Genomic DNA, 24,590 nt, shown 5'->3' on the forward strand with positions numbered 1-24,590 from the left:
TGCTTTTTAATACTTTTATTATCATGAAAATACATTCATATTTCATAAATAAAGGTATGTAGAGAAAGGAATACCCAACAAAAACAGAACTTTTAATAAAAATCATAAATGCATTAAAACTTCAATAAATTGCACAATCACTTTGTAAACTATTTCACAATTGGTCCCAAAAAAAAAAATGGTCCCTAATAATCACAAGATAAAATGGTTCATAACTTGCACATCAGAAACAAATCTGAAATTGCCAATATTTTAAAAAGAACTTATTTCAATCGCTCTCAGACTCAACCAAAAGTAAGTCACTCGCACCGTCCATTTTCATGCACGTTTTATAAATACACAAAATTTACAGCTTTGCAGCAATGCAAATAATTGAAAACCTTTTCAAAAGTTAAAACACAACTTGAAATTCTCGAATGAAAAAAAAAAATTGAAAAAAATAACGTCGAGTATCAATTAATAAATAGCAGAGAATCTCTCTGAAGGAAACCACAACATGGCGAATTTGTCTTTAAAACCTAAAGAAATCTTGTTGAAAAAAAAATTACCACAAAAAGAAATTAATCAAAATTAGCTCAATCCTGCAGATAAATTCAGGAATATCTGGAAACCCACAACATAATAAACAATGATGTTAATTATTTTATCTTCTAAATGATGGCACCGTGGAGTATATCGAATCACTCAGTGATCGCCTTAACAGTGACGTGTACAAACAGCGACTCCAGAACCGGAGTCTAATATAGTCCTATTGCATAAGCAATTTTATTTGCATGCCCAAAGTCTCTACTCCATACTTATTCATTCCGTAAAATGCATTATCCATTCCTTATATAAATGCCTCGTGAATGATTCCCGCCAATGTTCTGCCACAGATTCTCAGAGGACAATTTGATATCTTTTGGTATGTGTAATAAATACAACCAATCACGCGAGCTCCCGTCCGAAACATTTTAGCTTTTCCATGAGCGTCACTGGGCAGCAGAAACATAGACTGTCCCTAGCGACACTCCGATGTTCTTATGAGTTGATGACCAGTGGAATGTTTGCCGACGATAGTTTAACACAAATGGACTTCACAAATTTGTGAACACATTATTATTCCCATGACAACGAGACAATGACAGCGGTCATTATTTTAATGATTAAACCCATCGTCAGACAAAATTCCTCATATGCATTCTGTCAAAGGAAGGATTATATCCTTTACCAACTCTGTCACATTGAATGCAGTATCATTTAGGCACTTTGTCCTTTACCTTGGAAGACTAGATAAAGAGGTCACGACCCCGGACGGAATGATTAATTAATGACAATGTCATCAAACATGTGCCTCATTTTCCTCGTCTTCATCTTCATCATCGTCGTCATTTTTAACGATACAGCACATATAACACGAAACAACGATTCCAACCAACTGAAACAAGAATAAGGAAATGAGGAATTGAATGCACATTTGATAACACATTGTACCAGTAATACAAAAACATGATATTAAATGTCAATACCTTAGTTTACGATTAATTCAAATTCATCTACATCTTGACTATATGTAAAAATACTAGTACACTGTATATACTCTACATACCAAAAGCAATGGCACAGTAGCACATCCTATTGTAATGTATAAGGAGTGTTGTTTGATATACTCCAACGCCTTATCGTAACAGCCCTGGAATTAAAAAAAATATATCATATCACGGTGAATATCCAGGCAGTTCTATGCAATTTCTGTATTACTGAAAGCCAGGCATCTTTTGAGATAAAAAAAATGTGACGTGCCGTGGAGAGTCTGTCTTAAAAATGAATGTTTTTAATTCAAGGAGAGTTGCAGCAGTAGTGATCCGTTAATTCTATTTGCAACTTTTATCTAACACTAAAACTCTAGTTAGTTTTATGTATCTATCATGTAAAGAATGTATGTTCAAAACAATTATGTTTGTATATCAATGTTTTTCCTCTTTGTATAGACATTGACAGCTGTAGCATCATATTCAGCTTTCCCATCTAACCAGGACCCTGGCTTGAAAACAAATGGTAAAAATCCTAGGATGAGGATATAATAAAATGTTTTACCTCCTTATACAAGCTAGGGTTCTCCACTGTACCCCTGGCGGGCGGGGGTGCCCTCACGGGGTAACCGTTAAATTCGTTCCTGATTCCCTGACAGTCAAATACGCTCATCCCAGGAACACAGCAGCTCTTGGGTACAAATGGATACACTGGAAGAAAAGAAATAGCATCATATACCTGTCTTTAGATTGTCTATCTGCGTTTTATTACTTTTCATTGACCAACATTGGAGACTAAAGGTATAAAGGCATGAATCTCTTCTGAAGAAACGTGGCATCAAGTAAATATATATTATTGTCTACAACGGTCGTCTACAACAACCAAGGTAGACATGCTTTTTACTTACTTATATGGGTCGACATGTTTTACTTACTTATATGGGTCGACATGTTTTACTTACTTATATGGGTCGACATGTTTTACTTACTTATATGGGTCGGGCGCTTTATGTACCAATCTGTGTTTCTATAAAATGCCCAGGACGTTTGTGAATCTTTGTCTCCATACGCACCGCAGCATTTGAGCTGAAATAAAAAAATATCAATTTTTTGTGTAAATAACAAATTATCTACTTAAAATTCATAGATATACATGTACAGGATTTACAGACGAACCAACTGATCCAGACTGCTTATTTATTTGTATCTTTGAGGTATGTACAAAAGATAAACGTAATTAATACAGATTTCACAAACTTTCATGCCCATATATGCATCTAATTTAAACGTGAAAATAATTTTCACAAAACGCGTTTACCATCAATTTACCGAGTGTCTATGGTTTAGACAACAGATTTGCGCACATATTGTAAGAGGACTATACATATATATATGGATAACGGTCTGTCTACCGGTGCCTTCTATTTTAAGGTCTGTACTCTTACCGTTCTCTGCATGGCGTCCCAGGCGTCTGTTATAAGATTATTTGCTGAATTTTTGTTTAGATCAACGCCATACTGTCTCTCCAGTGTATACTGAAACTGCATCTTAATGTCTTCATCAAGCTGGAAGAAAAACTGGAACGTTTATAAACGATATACCGATAAACCGGGATATTATATCATACAACGATATAGCGGTATATTACTGCCATACACCAATATACTGGAAATTACTATCGATATATCTGGATATTCCTATCATATATCGATATACCACGATACTATAATACACCGATATACCCGGATATTATTTTCATATTTCGATAAACCGGGATGTTAGTATCATACACCGATATACCGGGCTACCATACACCGTTTAACTGAATAAACAATATGCATGTACTTTTTTCAGTAAGATTCGTAATTTAGCGAATAAGGGGCCTACATTAAATAAGTTCTTGATACGTCTGCTTGAGGATATTTAGTACACGACGTACAAACTTACTAATTGACGGCAAATGTAATAGACTTCAACTGACGCAATTAAAGAAATATGTAACATTCCAGGTACTATAGTTGAACTTCAGATCTAAAACACCAATATCTCGAATATCAGATAAGGATATGTCAAAATAATAGGATGAAAATCCAAACAAGGATTAATGTAAACGTTTCTTCATTTTTTCATCATTATTTTTTTGAATTATCGCATGTCAAATTATATTTTTTACATGGCCCTTAATTTTGAGTTCTAGATGACGATACACATGTACAGTAAAGTCCGGTTATATGGAACTCGCTTATAACAAAATCACGGTAATGTTGTTTAAATCTCGTTGAAGCCTTGGTACTTTGTTATCTTACCAGTTCCTTATTACATGATGGCATTAAAAGGGCTATGAAACATTTCCCTTTTAAATGATACATACAGTATATGACATAAAATTGAAGGGGTATTAGTGACATTTCCTGGTTATTGCTATATATATATGACAGGGATTATCTTACTTTTCCTTTTAGAATAAATCCCATTACACTCCCACCAACCAGCAAGGCTAGTACCAACGTCAGCACTCCACCATACTGTGACAAAAAAAAATAGACAGAGTAAAAAATAGTGGTCAATAGCTGTATCCCAACTAATATCAGCCCAAGTAAATCCTGACGACTTTAATCGTATATATCCAAATTACAGACAAACTTTGCAAATAGCGAGAAGAGTAATGTTAAAACTAATAAAATTTCCTGTATGCCAACAGTGTACTCTAAGTATAGATTTTTTATTACTTACAAATCCAAGAACAAACTTCTCTTTCTTCATCGTCCCACAACATCCACAAAAGGCGAGGATGAACACGGCCCCGCCCCCGCAGGTCAGAAAGTAGGCCATGTATTCCAGATGAAAAATGTTGAAGAGGGCGGACAGCTCCCGGGCATTGTAATCCTTTACCAGCAGCCATATCCCCGATCCAACCACTCCAGATCCCAGGACCTAAGACAGGAAAACGGGAAAAATATTATTATCAGATATAAAGGAAGGGGTAATTCATCAGATAAATAATAAAGTAATAATTCTTCCGTGGGGTTCTATATAAGTTTTCAATTGGGATATTCAAAGACCTTATAGGTCCATCTTGTTTGACCTTAAAGGACTTTGGGCCTGGGATTACAATTGGAAGTCATCATTTGAGACAGACATACAGAGGGTATCCTGAGTTTTAAATCTTCGGCAATGTGGTCATCTGTCAGACTCATCACCTGGGATTGACTTCCGGTGAAAATTCACCATACTCACTGGTTACAAGGAACACTTGACAATTTATGTCTTCTGTAATTGAGTGAAGAGGATCACAAAGAAAAACCTAACCAGTGTACTGATTCATATTGACGAGCTGCATCATGTCTGCTAAGGAAGTGGGTCATATTGATCAACACAGTGTCATCAATCGAACACGGTCATTTTGTGACGTCATAAGAGTGCTAGGATTTTTACGTACATTACAAAAGGAAAGAAAAACTAATTTTAGCAAATGGTTCATTCAAGGTTAATATAATTTGATTGTATGAACTTTAAAATTTTATGTTGTTCACAATGTAGATACTGAGCTAGATACTAAAAATAATTGTCCAACGCATGGACAGCTTTATCCCGGACAGTGGCTCGCTGATCCGTCGCTCGCTTTGATCAGCAATGCAGACCGTGCCCTGCTCCGGACAAAGTACATACTTTATCCTCTTTGTGACGAGAGGCCATTGATCCTGTGTATAAATCATACACATACAGCCTCTCCACTTCGTTCATATTTAATGAGAAGTGACATAATCCGACAATTTGGACTGAACATAAACGCTAGCATTGTCACGTGATTAGGACTTAACAAATCATTATCTCCCCGTCTCATAATTTTGGGGATTCTAATGTAGACCGGGTCCCCGGAGACCCCCACCGAATCAATTTATGACGTGAAACTTCATACAAAACAAGCGGGAATTCCGCATTCTCTCCTTCCGTCCGAAATTTTCCTCGTATCTCACGCTTAGGCAATTGATTTACTTTAAGGAGTTGTCAGAAACAATTTTACGTATCTTCGTCGAAAAGATTCTACGTGCATAAAATAATTGAGAAACACAACGATGAGTTCGGTAGTTTGACGCGTTTATGAGTTGAAAATAAACACATTTCAAAATACAATTTTTCGTTATTCTCATTATTTACGGAAATGGTGGCTAAAAAGAATGAGTTTTTATTTATTTTCACTGGTTGATTCATGTCTTAATTTATTTATTATCATTTCAGTACACAATTTGGGAATAACCCAAAAATATGCAAATTAAAGAGAAGGAGGGGCGCGGTTTGTGATCCACAGGAAAATCGTTTCCCTCTCTTTTATTTCATTCAGAAAAACATTGAAAAAAAAATTGCTGCATTTTGCTTATTTCCCCTTAAACTTTCATATCAAATAATCATACCAATATTAATAAAATACATGTAAGCTTGGTCTATCTTGAAAATGAATGCCGTAAGATATGCAAATGACGTCACAGGTGACATAGAGGCCCATTCCAGGAATAGAAGTAGCCCATGTGTACTTTTTCATAATTTTTGTTTGCATGACAGTTCCATTAACATATAACTTTTTTTGAAACTTTGATTGTCATTTCGGCTGGAAACTGTCTACATTTAGCAGACCTCTTCACCGATCTCACCAGATTCTCTCAGGACGTCATCATTCATACGTGGACGCGATAATTGAAGAAACCCCTCGCAGAATACGAAAAAAAAAACAATAAATCTGAAAATGATTACTAAAGAATATCCAAGCGGAAAACAGCGGCTCGTGTAAAGGAATGATTTAATAAAATGTCAGTGCGCTGAAATATAGTGTTGAGACAAGGAAATCCATCACTCTAGGAGATAAATTAAAATATCACATATCCCCGTGCTCAGGCCAAAAGAAGCAAGTTGCACGCAACTGGGCCTATTTGTACATCACGCGTCCTGGACTAGAAATCAATGGCAAGTAGACAAAAGCAGAGGTGGGATATTTATCATTAAAACCAACACCTGCAAAGTTTTCTTCTTTGTCCTGTTAATGAAGTTTTATTGCTTTTGGGATTAATTCGGATTTATGTGTTTTACAGTCAATGGGGGAAGTTTATAAACATCCTTATAGAAAGCCTCTTGCTTGAGTATTGGATAATATCTAAATTAATGCAGATTTTTTAATTCAATAAGTTAGAGCCTATACAAATAGAAAGATAAAATTGATAAAAATAATTGCTGCATAATAAAAAGATGCATTGTGTTAACTCGAAAAGTTAATTCTCGATAAAGCATTTGTTCTCTCGTTAATGCAATTTATATTAATCAAAGTACATGTAAATACCATGGGAAAATGAGTTGAAAAAATCTTTCTTCTTAAAATTAGCAACCAATCCACGAAAACCAATTAATGAATTTCAAATCAATTAGAGTGATACCGGGTATCATGTCTTTTACTGACTCAAAATCATATGTCCGTTTGCTAAGCAGTATGAGTATATATACATGTAAATGCAGTACGTGAATATGATGAGTATTGATTTGTGCACAATACATTTGCCATACTAAACAATAAAAAGAGCAGGTGGATGTCGATCCCGTATTTTGATTCAATTGCTTTGGTATTTATTCCAGTAACATTAACCAAACACTGTAGATGTTTATAGACGCCAGCTAAAGACGTAGAGTCGAACAAAAATGATAATACATGTATTAAGGAATCTCTGAGGACCCCAATGTTACCAAACTGGCTGAAATTCTTTTTATTCCTGTACCAGTAACGCCAGAACAGTCCTATGAAGGCACTACGTAAATCTCCAAACACCATAAATAGTCATGATAGATAATAACATCAATATAAGTGCATTTTTTATATAGTAATCCTGTTAAAACAGAACTGGGATAAATTACCTTGCCTAAACAAGCATACAGAGATTAAATATACTCTCGTTCATCCTGAGGAAACTCATTTAAAGTCTTTGACCACCCTGTATCTCCCGATACTGCAATAACGTAAAGCCCATTTACATTTGCAATATTTACAACGTTAATACGGTAAACGTCAAATAAAGAAGCGGCTGTCAGTCTGTCAACATTACTTCTAATATCCCCTACAATCACCAATACACATTCATCTTTATACGGAGTCTGAGTAAAAATCTTACATTTCCAACTAATTCCAATGACATTGCTCAGTTTCACGTCACCCCAAATAAACAAGAATACGGAAATCTTTGCTATGTTTGTAAAGAGTTTTAAAATGTTTCCGTAGGTATCCCAATGTACAACTTTGACCACCCATTGTGACCCCCTTTACCCCCATAGATCATGATTTGAACATATCTGAATTAATAAACACTACCTGAGGATGCTTCCACATCAGTTTTATATTTTTGGCTCTGACAGTATTTTTTAAATATTTTGCTATTATCTCGCCTCTGAAGGCATGGCCCTTCATTTGAATATACTAGTACTTGAATCTACTTGACTAGAGGATACTTTATTGTAAGTTTGGTTGAAACTGACCAGTGGTTCTTGAGAAGAAGTGAAAAGTTTACAGAAGGACGGACGCCTTCGGCTCAGGTGAGCTAAAACTCCAAACTGACAACTTTTGGTTACTGTATTCTAGGTCTCATAGTATTTGAGTTTTAAATCCGCGCACAATAGAGCTAACAGACACACAGAGGTGAACAGTACACATGTACAATACAAGCAATACGTCTCGTCTTAGAATGGGCGATTTAAAAAAGCAAAATTTATCAATAAATGTCTGTTTTAGTATCTTAAAGTAACTTACCTTTAATTTTTTGAAATTGTATCAAGATAAAGCAACAGTAAATAAAACAAACAGGACTGCAAATACATGTAATCAACTATCTCATTACGTACAGAGGTGTCATTAAGTTTTTAATTTACACATGTCAGGGTAGCTGTAGTATAAAGTTTTACTCCAGTAAAATCAAAATTAATGGAATTTCTTATTTTTTTTGTAATGATATTAATGTTTTAGATGTTATTAGTTCATGTATAAGGTGGCAATAAATTCAGTAAAAACTCACCAACAGAAAGACATTATAGCAGTGTAGGACCCCCGCCAAATAATGAAAGCAGCGGTCCTTCTTCCTCCGCGCAGCGCGGACGTGGATCCGCCTAACTCTCTGTGAGGTATCATTGGAAGTGGTGCTGTATTTCTTCTTATGGTTTGTACTTTTCTTTAGAGGCTAAAATGTCAACGAAATTGGAGATGATGAAGGCACAGAGTACTTGTGTATAGTGAAATCTGATCAGCGATACACATCAGTCTGACATCAAAATCAAGCCGTAAAAATACATACGTATATACCCCAAAAACTTACTGTTTTTTTAATTCATGTATATACTACAAATTTTCATTTTGGAATTTTCAGTGTAACAAATATTTAAGTTCTAACGTATCGCGCAATTATATTGGAAAGGTCATTTGTTCCGTAGGTGAGACAGTGTGCACCTTTATTTCGTTTAAAATTACAAACACCTTTTCTTTCTTTACAGTAAAACAAGCCGGGGGAAGAGTTCTAGATAATGTCTTTTGTTAAAAATAAATAAAGCTATCGATTTTTTTGGCACAAAATCATAAATTCGCCAACTTCAGCATCGTCGGACATTTCAACAAAGAGGGTTCTTCCTTTTCAGAGTCGATTGTTCTGGAACAGATGCTGAAGAAAGAACAAACCATGACGCAATGGGGATTCATATTTTAGAAAGCAACAGAATTCGTTCATTTGTCATCACTCCTTCATTTTTAAGTGGGGAAAATAAACGCTGCCGAAACATGAGGGCTGAAGTGGTCTCTTGACTAAATACCATCAGCCTTACTGCATTCACAGATATTTCATCGTTAAGTTTTTTGTTTCTACGATTTTTAATGTTTTCTGGCATAATGAAACATGAACCATGCTCAAATCAGATAAACACAAAGAGAGAAAGGGAAATTTTGACCAAACATCTACAATACTGCACACATAAAATATGATAATTTTACAACTATGGTATTCTTTAAATAAAAAAAAATTAGGCCCTATATTGTCAGTATTGTGTAATGGTTCCTTTTCTTTACTCGTGAAAGGGAACAAAATACCCTCCAATATTGTGAAGAAAAAAATTGGCGCCAGTGAAATAAATAGACTTACGCGCTCTAAGGTGTCTGTGGGGCCGAGTGACCTCTGGATATTGGCCTCGCAATTCTTGACCAGGCTAGCTACTTTACCCGTGGTCAGTTCTATTGAATGGTTCAATTTAGACGTCATACTCGTTCGGGACAAAATGACAAAATGAGGCGTCAAAAATCGTCACATGGAGAACACCGGATGTTTCTCGAGTGATGTGGCTTAAGTGCATTTCATTACGAAATCTTTTTTATGTGTTTCATATTACATGGAATTACAAATATGAGAAAACTAATAGAAAAGAAGAGACTAAATATTAATAATTTACCAAAATTAGTGGGTAAATTGATTTTAAAACTTGAAATACGCAGCCGGTCACCATCAAAATAATTATTTCAAAAATAGATTCTTTTTAAATTAGCTATAGACGCCAAAAAGAATTCATAAAGAAAACGGTTTGCCAGGTAACACACCTGCCTAGCGGTGCACACTGCACCTTAGACACTGTCACAGGTAAAGACGAAAAAAATCAATGAAATGGGGAGTGGCAAGGGCTTTTATTTCAAAAAGAATAAAAACAAGACACCAAATAAAGAATATCGGTGCTTATCACAAAAAGCCGTCTTTTTTTCCACATACACACTGTATTAAGTTTCAAAGTTGATTTTTTTTTCAAATGAGTGCATTTTTAAAAATCTTACTCTTGAGTTCATAGTCCTTTTGACAATAGCTAAAAGCAACTTAATATTAATGTGCTAAAGTAAAACATTCGTGTTTTTTTTTCTGATACGATCTGTCATACCTTGTTTTTACCAGTCTTGATAAATAAGTAATTAATTACTAGCGAATTAATAAGCAGTAAACAACTTTATATTCATCTTCTCATGAGACTCCGAAATCTGGACCTTTTTTCGTTTTCTGGCGTAATATTTCATAATTTCCTGTTAGTGGGCAAGATCTCCTTGAAAGTCCGAATGAAATATATAAATTGTGAGACAAAAGGCATTGCTCCTCCTTCTAATGAAGACCAACGACCAGGAAAAAAAATCCCCCGGAGGCCCCCGGAGTCAAAGGTCACTCACATTTTGTTATCTTAAATACGTCGCGCTTCAATAGCAACACAGATTTATTATGATTTTGACAAATCTCATCAGATTCACTAAAAAGTGATCCTTATAGATAACACACAAAAAAATTACAAAATGAAAGTGTCCAAAAATATCTACAATCACCTCCCAAATTATCATATTAAAATCTGAATTGAATTTGAATAAGATAAAAGATATTTTATTGATAAACCATAAATCAAGTGTTTACTGTAGATCGGTACTATAACATGATTGGGGATTCAGGAAGTCATTGTGCTTCAGCATTCGGAGAAGTCAATTTTGACACTGAGGCTGGCAATAAATCAGAAAACCCCTCAATAGAGCATGTAACTTTGTGTTGACACAGTCAAGAACTCTGATTGACACAGTTATTAGGGGCTCTTTGTCGAGTTTACATTTTGTCAGGACGGTTTTAACCACAACACTCATCTTTTATTCCCTTCCATCGATCTCCATTTCTCCCCTGTACTTACTTCTACTAAGTAAACACTCACTCTTAAAAAAGTTTTACTTAGTAGTCATTTTTTACTTGAAATAATAAAGATAAGTAAAAGATAATTACTAAGCATTTACTTAAAATTTTAAATCAATTACTAAAATATATGTCAATTACTAAATTCAAATGTTTTACTTGATTTTTTTATTTTAAAGAATTGTTTTACTTAAACACTTAAAGGTTTTACTTAGTAATTTATATTTACTTAAATTTGTGTATATAAGTAATAACATTACTTGGCCTTTACCACTATGTACTATATAACTAATATCTTTTTGCCCCCGTAAACGAAGTTTTTTTCGTGTCCGTCTGTCTGTCTCTTTGTCTGTCTGTCTCCCTGTTTGTCCGCAAAAAAATTAACCTTGCCCATAACTTTTGATTTAGCGGAGCTATGACTTGTATATTTCACATGTCCATTCCTTTTGACAAGACCTTTCTTTGAGTATCGCCAAATTTGAACTCTTGACCTTGGAGTTTGACCCACTTTTACAAATCCCAACCAATTCTTTAGCCATATTTTTTAACAGTAAATACCAGGACATTAATACTTCACATATATATTCTTTGATGAAAGACCTTTCATTGGATACCAACAACCATGACCATTTGACTTTTACCTTGGAGATTTCATCCTTGTGAAAAAGCTTTAACCTTGGCCATTTCTTTTGAACGATAAGGGATTGGGTTTTCATAGTTACATACTAGTATATGTAATTCCTGTGAGAAGACCAGTCATTGGATACCAAGAACTTTGACCCTCTGACATTGACCTTGGAGTTTGACCCACTTATAAAAAGCAAACCTTGACTTTAACTTTAAAAGGGTTAGGGTTAGTGCATTCATACTTTACAGATTTCATCCTTGTGACAAGACAATTTTTTGGGTACCACCAAATCTGACCCTTTGTCCTTGACCTTGGAGTTTGATCTACATTTAAAAATTGGTAACCTTGACCATAACGTATGAAGGGTTGGGGCTAGTGCTTTCATATTTCAGATATTTTTTTTTGTGGCAGGACCTTTCATTAGATACCAATAACATTGACCATTTGACCTTAACCTTTGAGATATCAAGAAATACCAATATATTGAATTTGCATATAAGGAAAGTTTAACCTTTGGTATGTTGCCATAAGGGGGGCATCAGTGTCTTGTTTAAATTGTATTTAATTGTTTACTTAAAACAATAATTTATTAACTGAATCAAGGAGAATTAAGAGCAGTTTCAATACAAATAATTACTTAAAAATGGTAGTCTAATCACTATCAGGATTGAATTCTTGAAATGTAATATATAATTTTGGCTTCCATATTAATTGTCTGTGAGGAGGAGTTATCTTTCTCCTAAATATTTCTTCATGTAAAAAAAAAAGTCATACTAATTAAAATGTTGTATTAAGTACTTGAAACTTTAAACCATTTTTAAAATGGTCCTTAAAAAGATACAACTTATTCAATTTATAAGGCATTTGATGTTGGAATTAAATGTTTTATTGTTAAATATAATAAAACAATTACAAAGAAATTGGCAAAAGAAATAGAAAGTATTGTTAGCATTCCATGTAGATTTCATCTGATTGACCACTCAGAAAGCTCAATTAGAAAGCTATGATCAAGAAAACTGTGATTAGTCTTACATTATGTACTTTCATAGTTACATGTACCTCCATTATCAGAGGATCGATACCTTGCAGTTTTTCTTGTAAATAATGTCGATTTTAGTAAATATGATAAGTATTTCATTTACTTAGCATTCTCTTAAGTAATAATATTCTAGATTTTACTTAATTTCAGAATTACATTTACTTAGTATTAATTTATAAAATCTAGTAAATAAAAAGCATATTATCTCTAAATTAAGTAATAATAATTTACTAAAAACGAGTAGTTCATTTAGTAATATAATTCCTATTAAGTATTGATACTTAGTAAATCACTTTATCAGTAAATGAATTCATCCTTATTACTAATTATGTTTACAATTACTAACCATGATAGTCATTTACTTGCTATTCTGACTAAATGGATTACTAATAATTACTAGTTTTTCTTAATCTAATATCTTATTCTAAAAACAACAAGTAAAACTTTTTTTAGAGTGCTAGTATTGAATTCTATCCCCGATATTTTTGTTTGTTTGTGTTTTATAGTGATGTTGAGGTACAATTCTTTTATTAGCTGGAAATGTTTTACATCTATAAACCATTAACTCCATCCGATCAAATTGTTTTCGTTGGAGAGGGCACGTCCGGACATGATGACGTCACTATTGGTCAACAAAGAGGGCACTTCATTCATACTTGTTCTCACAACATCACAATCAAATCATCCGATACATTTTGTAACAGATTTTTGATTGCAATAGTACAACATTTTTTTTCAAATGAGAAACTAATGTGTAACTCAGTAACTGATATCATCCAATAACACCCCCCCTTCCAATGTGTCTTTATTTTGGAAATACAAATTGCTTCCTTATATTATTATTAATTTTTTCTTCTTCTCTTAAATCATTACCCTTTTCTCTTAAAAAAAAGAAGTCATTGTGTCTGACACATAATGTCAAAATCTTGACCAATTTTCAAGTTTCCAGATAACGTAAGGCCCCTTAATTATGAGGATTCCAATTGATTTTGTATCCTAGCGAATTCTGTCAAAATTCTTTCTTACTTTCTTGCTCACACGCATGCATAATTTCATGTTAGTCGGGTATTGTTCAAAAAATCTTGGGATGCCCATTAAATATTCTTTTGATTCTGCAAGACGTGTATGAGAATACATTCCCTTCCCTTGCCAAACAATGTACTTATGGCAGATTGATTGTGATCAGCTTTAATCAATCCCTCCCCGCTATTGATCCGCCTCTGCTAAAGACATTGTTCTCAGCGTCTTTCAAGTTTTATTTATACTCCTTTGATGTGAGAGAAATCCACCTGGATCCACAATGATGGGCACAGATCAATGGAGAAACAATCGCTCCCCTCACTTGTAAAGAGCAATTGAGAAAATCCGCGATTGACATTTCTCTGTGACTGTCTCCTATCATACACGTATATCTTCAGTCTTATCCGTCTTATCCTCATTCGGGCCCGTAAGAAGACTTTTCAGTAAAAAAAAAAGGGGGGGCACAATTCATCATTATGATTGGGCACCCATCGCACTATCAAACCAAACTTTGATGACAAGCGAAAAAAAATTCATCAGAACACAATTTATTAGGTAGCACTATAGTATATAAAGTATATATCGGCGAGACTATTTCGGGTTACCTCCTCTCTGTCCCCCCCCCCCCCCCCCCGACAATTCTTTAGAAGCCCATAATACTAGTGTAGTACTCCCTAACATGAGTTAACATCAGTTTAAATCTGTTTTTACTGAAAAGAAAAGCTACAGCCAGAAGGATTAACGTTTAATTTTAAAGTCCAAGTATATTCGTTCTAAGAACAGTATCCATTTGGTGAATGATGGTATAAATAAGAGCGAATCTGGTAACATAAATAGACCATAATAGGATATGAATATTTCACGATACCCTAATCGTCAATATATTTTGGATGAAGAAAAATAACCTTTCATTCTTTGTAAATTACATATATTATCACCAGATGGTCGTAAATTCCTGTGCAATTCATAATGCTTATCGAATAATGTGTACATGAATAAATTAAGGGTAATTGCCAATACACATCACGATAGGGCCCGATCATCGACCATCAATTAAGACCGCTGGCTCTATCATTAACACGGCCATTTCAATATCTATTCGTATCAATTATTAATTAAATTGGAGTGTTCAAACTGACCATTTCCTCTTTACCAATCCTTAATGATATATGGCGAAATTGAAATGCATACATTACGTCTTCGAAATTTTTTTATTTCCTGTCCTTAAACAAGAAATTAATTTTCTTTAAAACAATGATTCCTTAAATTAATTTTCCGTATTCTGTATGTATCAGAACTAAACGACTTCCAGACTTCTTGGGTTTGGTGGGTCTGACCCCTGTGCCGCTCCCCCAATATCTGATGGGGTCCAGCGATAAAGTGGCCATGTTGTGCCTCGTTCGCTGCCCCCGATGGTGTTTCTTTTGTCCAGTTCGTAATCTCTTACATCATGACTAGTAAACAAATATCTTAATTCTAATCCTGACAAGTTTCCTGATATGAAATAAAAAAGAAACTTACCTCAAATACTTCATTAAATTCAGCCATTCCAAATTATTAAAAACCACCGTCTGAAAATAATGTTTTGGTGAAACTTTCAAGACTGCGGCACTTGACGGCTAATAAGAAACATGTGGCTTCATTCAGAGGACATCGCGCAATTTCCAACATCGGAAAACATTCCCACGAGTAGAAAGGGTGTTGAATTTCACAAAAGTTTATAAACCTGCGACAAATGTTAAATGATAATTGTAAAGACAACTAACACTTAATTACAAATAGCGGAGTCACCTTCCAAATTTCATTACATCCAAATACACACGTTGTGTCGCCTGGAGATTGCCGCGCACCCCGCGTTGTAGTGCATCCAATCTTCTGCCCGATTCGTCCATTAATAATCCAGGCGCACGCCCTTTGTCGCAGTTCGAAACTAAATAATTCCATAAATTCGCTGCCGCATCTGTTTATTTCAATTTAACACATTATCCAAAAGAGGCAACTTCCGTATACTTTGAGTTCGTGTGAAAGCAGCAGTGAATGTTTGGTCAAAGTAATACAAACGTCCCGGAGAAAGTACGTACAGAAACCCAGAGAGTGGTCACGACCAGAGGCTCACAGACTGACGGTAAGAACTCTGTAATAGAAATCAGCCAGGGGATCATTCTAAGTTCTGGAAGTGAGAAATTTTGTCACTTAATTTTTTAGCCAATATCTCAGTTTTTTAAGCATTCCATTTTTGTATGGTTTTAAGTATTATGAGATATATGTATATATGTAAAGTGAGGTTTATTGATCATGAGACTAAGAAATCTTACCTTTGAATAATTGATCGAGGTTTATTACTGTAAATTCTTTTGATATATCTAAGAACTGGTCTATATTATGTACATGTACACCTAGACCAGACTGGGCTCAATATTCTCAACAGGCGCAGACTGGGGAATTTCACGCGCATGTTCCCCAGGGTATTTCTGGGGTTTCAGATGCTTTATTGTTTTGGCCACTGTCAACGGTTGTTTCATGCGGTCATATTAAAACAATCTAGGAGGTGTTCCCGTAATGAAACACCTCTTCGTCAGCGCTGAAATATTACGTAAATGGCTTTTTTTGTGAGAATTGTTAAGATTCTCATGCATATATGCTCTGTAGATAATGGATTAGAGATAAGTTTTCCACTCTTCTTCAACCCTTGCCGAGCGTTATTGTTTTATCGAGCGTCGGGTTGTGGATTCTTGGTTTACCCGACACCCCGTGTCTCATTCTACCTGAACATTTACCGGAGGAAGAGATGAATACTGTCATCATTTGGCTTTGTGACAAACGATATCCCTGTGTCTTAAGTAGACTTGTAGTAATTTAATTTGTAAAATTATTGATGAAATTGTTCAAAACGGGCTTCTGCTCAGAAATTTTACACCTGACGTAGGTGTGACAGCTATGACGGACGTGCACGCACAGGTAACACATACAGACAAAGGTAACACATACAGACCGACAAAGACGTCTTTTACAGGTTTATATAGAATCAGTGTTTTCTCTACCATTCAAAAACCTTTATAGAAACCAAAGTTTCTTCGCGCAATCATCATCTAACCTGAGGATAATGACCATAAAATGTTTTAATAGCTTTCTTTTTGAAGTTTATGTTCAAATGAAATGAACTGAAACGTGATATTGTGATATAGGATAGAAATACATTTGTTTTGTGGTTGTTCATACACTACAATGCAAATTGCCAATCTAGAAAACGCTAATGTTTAGTCTGATGCAATGGACGATGAATTCATTACCTGAAGAATCATTTTTCAGTTTCGATGAGAGATCGTATTTAATTAATTTGAAAAACACGATTTCTTGACTTATTATAGCTACTCATCTCCACCAGAAAGCATCCTAGAAAAGCTGTTATTTGGTCATGTTTTCTCTTAATCTTATAAAAGTTAATTCAGTTTTGGATTAAAAAGATTAAGTAATACACGGAAACGTTCACAAAGGAAGTTGTTCTATAAGTATAACTAAATCTTAAAAGACAAGGTAAATGGGAATCTAGACCCTTTATATATTTTAATATGCCAGTATGAGTAGATATTATTGTAATAAAGTGTTATTTTCCCACTAATAGTATTATATTCTTATATGGTGTTAAATTTATTTGTTTATTTTATGTTAAAAATTACCTAAAAAAGATGTCTAATTTGTTCAATTTTTTGGCCATCTTCGTCCGTTGCTTTTTTCTTGTGGAACAAATGTTTAAAACGAAAATGCAGGGGTATATGACAACCAAATACATCCGAAAGTTCTGATAACATTCATCAAAATGTTACTAAGCACGTTAAAGTGATATGTTCCAACCATCTGTTGGAATTCCCATGGGAACCAATTGCTTCCCTTATTATAAAAATTGTTTTTGTATTCATATGCCAGAAGTAGAATTTATTAAACAATCTTTACATGAGAAGAAAAAACATGTTGTTTTCAATTACCAGAACATGACAAGGGGCATACGGCGGATGTAATCGTTCAAACAGGTGATGCTCACTCCTCCATGGCACATGATCCCGAATCAAATGATTTTCAAGGTCCATGTTTGCTCTGCTCTCGATTAGTATTTTTGAAATGATCATTGAGCATGAATATTGTTCGGTATCAGCAGACTTTCAAACTTTCAAATTATTGGTCACAGAAAACATTGAAATTTTGTACGAAATAAACTCTAAATAGGGTCTGTTGGTTGTTTTAAATCCAGCACCAAGCTGAAGTTTTACCAGAGCTTTGTTATATAATATCAACTCTTTTATATGGATCGGTAAATAACTGAGTCATATCTCAGAAGATTACGATCCTTCCAGAACACATGCCTCCGCCGAAGGACTTTCTGGCCAAGGAAAGTTACAAATGACGACATGTTGCATGAGCAAAGGGTACCATCATTACCAAACGCCGACGGAGATACATGTATAAAAAAAAACCCAGTCAACAACAAGAACAACACTGCACACCAGAAAGCAAAGGAAAGAAAGGGGGGCCAACAACATTAGGTGAAGTACGGTTGAAAGCGAGATGAAAACCATGCTCCAGACCTGGGGATCATTGACGAAGCTTGCCCAGGATGGACAAGTGTAGAGGAAGTTTGTTACTGCCATACATACCACAGGGTGTAAAGGACGATGGTAATGATGGTGTTGATGTACGTCCAATTCCAGATTTGTTTTTACTCAAAAAAGACGTCACCATATACCGATGAAGGGCTTCAAATTTATACCTCTGCTCGGCTCTAGAGTCATTAAGCAGAGAGGGATCTCTATTCTGTCTATGCCTTCCGTGACACAGGTTCTCTGTTAAGACCCCGAACTTTTATTTCAAAGTGCCAAGGGCTTGGCGAAAGATTCATATTGCTACCGATTTATTTTTCGACTTTGGACATTCGCGACCGGAGTTCGAATCCACGAGCTTCCGATTTCGTGCTACAGAGTTAAGAACGGATATATAAATACTTATCTCAAACCTGATGAAGGGGCTCAAGAGACTAAAGGGTACAATCATCACAGTTATCTGGAAAACTCCTCGATGCAATGCCGCATAGAAACAGCACTTTAGTACCACCAAGCATTTAAGAAAACCCTGATCTTAAAAAAAAATACCAATGGAGGATCCATCTGAAAATGGGAGACTGTGCATACAATCGTGGCAGCAGGTTGAAAAGGGTGAAGTTTAAGGGAAGATATCGTCATATGGCAATGTATCTTTTGATAAAGACGGGAAAACGAGAGGCCAGGCGACAAAAGACCAAGACAAACCTGTGGTAGTCACACAGAAAAGACTTCATAGAGGATTTGATCTTCATCAGGAAAACACATGTCTACAGGTGAGATAGGTACAAAGACTGAAGGAACAGTCACATGGGTCGGAATGAAGTTTAAGATTGCAATTTGAGTTGTCTAGTCTTAAAAAAAAAGATAGAGCACCCAAAGATTTATTCTGAAAAACCCGAATGGCGAGATACACTCTATACTTATCAATCAGTCTTATTAGATACCTATGATGCCACGCCGAAGGATATCAACAATTTGCCAGGGGAATTTAAGTCGTGAATCCTCCAGTGTGGACTTCTCTCCGAGGGACTGGGGATACATCACAAAACTTTTCAGCAATCAGACTTTAGAGCAAGATTACCAATATTACCTTGTTTACTAGTAGCTCTCAATGTCAGCGGTAGATGAATTCAATACTGGTAAAGTTCGACTCACAATGGCCCTCAATAACTCCAGCGACTCCAAAATAATACAAAAAAGAATTAATAAAGAGTCAAGAAACAAGTGGAAACAAATGATGCAGTGCTAGATACAGAATCAAGACTTCAGCCATCAAGATGAGCAAGGGCATCAACTACTAGTTCAGTAAGGCGATACAAGAAAAGGAAGAGGCGAGATTAACCAAGGCAGCAGAGCCTGGAAGGCAGGCAAATAGGATTAGATGGGAAACAACAGAGAGTATTGACATGCTATATTTAAGTAAAAGTCTTTTTAGCTCCATTTCCTACTAGGAACCGTGTATGGTGAATTACCAACTCCAACAAACGTAAAATTTTGGAAATAATAGAACACACATTTTTGCAAGAAGCCATCCAACCTTGAGGATATACTGCAATCTTGCTGGGTTATACTACCCAAGGAAGATAGAGATAGGACTTGACCATGTCATTAGAAAACTTGCCATCGCATAGAAACAGGGCGGAATAAAGTACATAGACACTCAGACTAACTTGTAGAACTGAAGAGCAAACTAATGGGACCCCATGAAGCGCAAAAATGACATACTAAACATTGGTCAGAGAGAATCGACCCTTAGAATACCAGTAAACTAATTTTCCAGCCATTGGTATACTAGTAGACCACACAACGACTACTAAACCAGAAAACATGGGGAAAATGGTGGTGATAGATCCCCAATTAAATATGATGATCCGGTGACTGGTTACATAGTATAAGGAGAAAAGATACCTTAATCGAGAATATTACTTGTGTGAGTGATAATGATGGCAGGTGCGGAAATTTCTAGTAGTGATCGGGGCACAAGGTTTCCACCCAGTTGCATTTGGAGTGAGTGGAAGAAGAGGGAAAAGAGAAGTTAGAGACATGGCTATGATAGCCAGTAGGGCATCGAGTTGGTTATGACTTTGGCAACCAGTAGTACATTGAGTTTGTTATGGCTATGGCAGTCAGGAGGGCACCGAGTTGGTTATGGCTATGGCAGTCAGGAGGGCATCGAGTTGGTTAAATTATGACATTGGCCGAGATAGGACATGAAAGCCGGAGGACATCGAGTTGGTTGATGGACTCGATGGATATAACTTTTGGCAGCCAGTAGGACATCGAGTTGGTTAGTTGTTGATGGATATGACAGCCAGTAGGACATCGAGTTGGTTATGACTGGGAGTCAGTAAGACATTGAGTTGGTTATGACTTTGGCAGCCAGTAGGACATTGAGTTGTTGATGGTTATGACAGCCAGTAGGACATTGAGTTGTTGATGGTTATGACAGCCAGTAGGACATTGAGTTGTTGATGGTTATGACAGCCAGTAGGACATCGAGTTGTTGATGGTTATGACAGCCAGTAGGACATCGAGTTGGTTATGACTGGCAGTCAGTAAGACATTGAGTTGGTTATGACTTTAGCAACCAGTAGGACATCGAGTTGGTTATGACTGGCTATGAAAGCCAGTAGGACATCGAGTTGGTTATGACTGGCAGTCAGTAAGGCATCGAGAGCATTGAGTTGGTTATGACTGAGAAGAGGAGACAGAAGCTGAAGTCCTGGACGTCATGTCATATAGTAATTTTTGAATCCATTGTGGTAGTAAATGCAAAAATTACAATATGACAGTCGGATGGAAGATCTGGATCTCCTTGTGATGCCGTATCATCCTGTTCACGACCCGGGTTATGGGGATGAAATGTCTGGAAGGAAATAGACCTGGCCGAGGACTCGACGGTTCAGCTGCAGTGTATGGAAACTTTCTCCTTACTAGATACTCGTCCTTTGTCCACGTGAAAACACCAGAAGTCATTCGTACGAGTGAAATAAATTCTAAATCCAATAAAAAGCATTAAAAAATTATCTTTCCTCACTCATAAAACATTAATAAAATATTGAAATAAAAATGTAAATTGAATTATTTTAATTGTTAATATTTCTCTATTCATGAAAAAGCTCTAAGTTTCCTGATTTAAAAACAAATTAAGTTATTCATACCTAAAACAAGTGATAAAATCGGGAATCTCCTGGTATCGGAGTAGAAGATTGATTGTTATTAATGCAATGCGTAATCAATTTACCCCATGTTTAAAAGTTTTGGAATTCAATATTTGTAAATACCAAATATTTCAACGGGTAATTAAAAGTCACTTTGTTGCGGAATATTTCTGCATATTAAGTGGGATATTCGACCGCCATTACTTCGTCTGATTCGTTGTCTTTGTATAATCAGCCATAAATAATTTTCACAATCTGTTCCCGTGGCTGACGCCATTGCCGAGTGTAATGGAATGGAAGACATATTATATGCCACTCCGACATCGGTCGTATTTTTTTTATAGTGATGCTCTACCAGGCAAAAATATTAATGCATTCGTAAATCTACCATATTCCATTTCATCTGCAAGCTTTTTCCATTTCCATTAGCTTAATTTCATAAACCTCGTTTATAAAGCTATGGTATTTCAGACGTAAATTCATTGAAAAAGGTTTCAGGTCCCGTGGGCCATGGCTTCCGATGCTCGGGCTCCCGCGGGGTCCATTCAATTTAATTAGAACTAAGAAGCAATAATGGCCAATGAATAAACGATATTTATTCAATTTTTTATCCCGGAAAGAGGATTATAAATCAAAAATGAAAGGCTTCCAGCGCAAAAATATTGCCCCAACATCGATTTAAACATTTCATATGTTGTTTGAGTAAACGTTGGTACAAAGGACAGGGGTCTTTGAAGTTGTCTGTCAGACGTCAGGAATTGGACAGTTAACTTCCCGAGAACAAAAATCATCAAAAGACACGGACTTAGAATTAACTGGCTTAAGTAGGTGTAAATATCGCCAACAAAGGATGAACCAGTCTGGTCAAATTACGACATAATTATGACGTCGCACGAATTTGACTTGGTAATAGCGGTCGTCATTTTCAGTCTTCAAAAAACAGAACTCCATCGATCGTTCCCTGTTGGTGAAATCAGGCAGTCAAATTAACGCCCATTTTCCGACGATTTTATTACATTTATACGGCAAAATCAAATCAACTACCATTTATGAATTATCCTTTTTAACAAGACCTATGAATAAATAATGGCATTATCACTTGAGCCAATATATTCGGGGATGAACTTTGTTTGCTGAGGGTAATGGCAGTCGTTTAGCACGATTTTGTCAGAACTTTGTCAAAATGTGTTTATGGATGATGTCGATTTGGGGCCAAAAATCCTTCCAAGAAATAATCATTTACAAAAACGATTAAATTTTTTTTACAAATTATAATCTCTCTAGTGTCTGTAAGCGATTTCAAATTATTAACTTGCAACTTTTGTGTGGTACAACTGAGGAGATTGTTATAATTATATGATTAATAATAATATGATTACATGTACTTGTTTGCTATTATCCGCCTGGTCATTGCAGTATAAAGGAGCTTGGTATTTTATTATTATTTTTTCTTTCTTCATATTGTATTATTATTATTTTATTATGTGTAATGCTTATATTTCATTGTGAACTATCCTGTATAAACTTCCAAATAGAAAAATGTCAATTTTGTGTGATTATATTGTTTGTTTCTCTTGATTGGTGATAAAATGAATAAATATAATTTAAGTATTTGGGTTTATAAATTCTGTGTCAGAACCTCATGAGAAATCCATAGAAAAATTAAGTGTGTTATTGTCTCTCATTTGATAAATGTCAGGTTATTATAGTTATGGTTTCCTGTCATCTCCAGTAAGTCGTTAAGTCAATATTACCTATGACTCACATGAACTTTGTCCTATACTGATCTATTTAATTGACAAATGTATAAGAGAGTACGATGGAGATTTTAAATTGGAAAACTTTTTCATTTCTTGTTTGGTCCTCTTCGAGAATGAATAAAATTTAGAAGGGGAAAAAGTTACAGCACTGACTTACTAGTATTATAACAGGCGATTTTAATGGTGATGAAGGTCAATAAATTTGCATATTAAAAGATATTGTCGAATATTAAAGCAATATTTCATTAAAATTCATTATTTAAAAAAAGGCAATGAAAGGACAAAAACAGAATGTTTACTATCGAAGCCTTTATTGAGTCCTATTCATCTTTTTCTATAAGTGTCATCTTTCTAAAAGTATCATCTTTTTCTACAAGTGGTGACTTCTTTGTTAACCATTTCATACATATGCAAGGTCTCTTAAAATCACAAAATTCACCACGAAATATAAAATGTATCAAAAAATTAACGTATATCTAAGTTACCATTTGCATTTGTCGCGTGCATGGAACAGTGGTTACAGCGTCTGCTCTAGTGTCGCGAAGTAAATAGCTTATCTTTACGTTGTGGGTTCAAATCCCACTGGGGGACGAGAAAACCGGTCCTTCGGATGAGACTGTATAAACTGACGTCAAGTGTGTAAGTAGGTGCTGGCACGAAGATTTCTTACTGCTCAGTGGCCGTAAGATCATATTACAAAATTTGCAGCTTTTTACAGTCAAGTGGTGGCGTCTCTATATAAATGAAATAATTAAGGAATGAAGCTAATTTCAACTTATGTTATACGATATAACATAACTTGGGGCACTTTACCCTTTATAAACCGCAAAGCGAACCGCAAGTAACGACAAGCGGAGTAATACGTTTTTGACGTAACTTATTGTGACGTAGGCAAGTTATGTTATACAAAATATTTTATGTTCCTCTGCATGATTCAGCCAATGAAAATGCTTGATACAAGTGAAATTAAATTATTTCTCGAGGAAGACGTCAAACAAACAAACAAACTGTATTTATAGCATATTTTTCTTTCTTTGTTATTGAAAGTGATATTTTAAAAACTCTTTTCACTGTAGAAAGTAAGGCACCCTTCTCTGCTATTGTTGGTCTGGTAACAGTACCAGAGTTGATGTAGCGTTTATGATTTTATACTTTACTCTTTGACCATA

General features: G+C 35.3%; 1 protein-coding gene and 1 long non-coding RNA gene across 3 annotated transcripts in view; one reads left to right on the top strand and one right to left on the bottom strand.

Annotated features, from left to right (window-relative positions):
- On the bottom strand, positions 1 to 16,373 carry LOC134252775 (tetraspanin-18-like). Of its 2 annotated transcripts, XM_062735296.1 has the most exons (10): positions 16,224 to 16,373; positions 15,430 to 16,042; positions 8,555 to 8,716; positions 4,245 to 4,445; positions 3,962 to 4,036; positions 2,957 to 3,076; positions 2,501 to 2,597; positions 2,077 to 2,222; positions 1,589 to 1,672; positions 1 to 1,417 (listed from the first exon to the last, which is right to left on the bottom strand). In XM_062735296.1, exons 2-10 carry the CDS (start codon positions 15,454 to 15,456, stop codon positions 1,322 to 1,324), a joined length of 1,008 nt encoding a protein of 335 aa, XP_062591280.1. In that variant the 5' UTR covers positions 15,457 to 16,042; positions 16,224 to 16,373; the 3' UTR covers positions 1 to 1,321. The 2 variants fall into 2 exon arrangements, with proteins under 2 accessions (XP_062591280.1, XP_062591279.1); XM_062735295.1 differs by lacking the exons at positions 15,430 to 16,042; positions 16,224 to 16,373 and adding an exon at positions 9,665 to 9,862.
- LOC134252776 (uncharacterized) overlaps positions 16,017 to 24,590 on the top strand; it is a 12,893-nt gene continuing 4,319 nt past the window's right edge. Inside the window, exon 1 of the long non-coding RNA XR_009989014.1 lies at positions 16,017 to 16,033. This is a non-coding gene — a long non-coding RNA (uncharacterized LOC134252776). The remainder of the gene's footprint in view (positions 16,034 to 24,590) is intronic.

The sequence above is a fragment of the Saccostrea cucullata genome, unplaced genomic scaffold (genome assembly GCF_032062105.1).
Source record: "Saccostrea cucullata isolate Sc308-1 unplaced genomic scaffold, CSIRO_AGI_Scuc_v1 ctg101, whole genome shotgun sequence".
Lineage (NCBI taxonomy): Eukaryota > Metazoa > Mollusca > Bivalvia > Ostreida > Ostreidae > Saccostrea > Saccostrea cuccullata.

Coding starts and splice junctions, on each gene's coding strand:
- LOC134252775 (XM_062735295.1), bottom strand. CDS start 9,781: ATGACGTCTAAATTGAACCATTCAATAGAACTGACCACGGGTAAAGTA. Junction 2,598..2,956: donor GGGACGCCATGCAGAGAACG/GTAAGAGTACAG, acceptor TTTTTATTTCAG/CTCAAATGCTGCGGTGCGTA. Junction 1,673..2,076: donor ACCCTAGCTTGTATAAGGAG/GTAAAACATTTT, acceptor TTTTAATTCCAG/GGCTGTTACGATAAGGCGTT.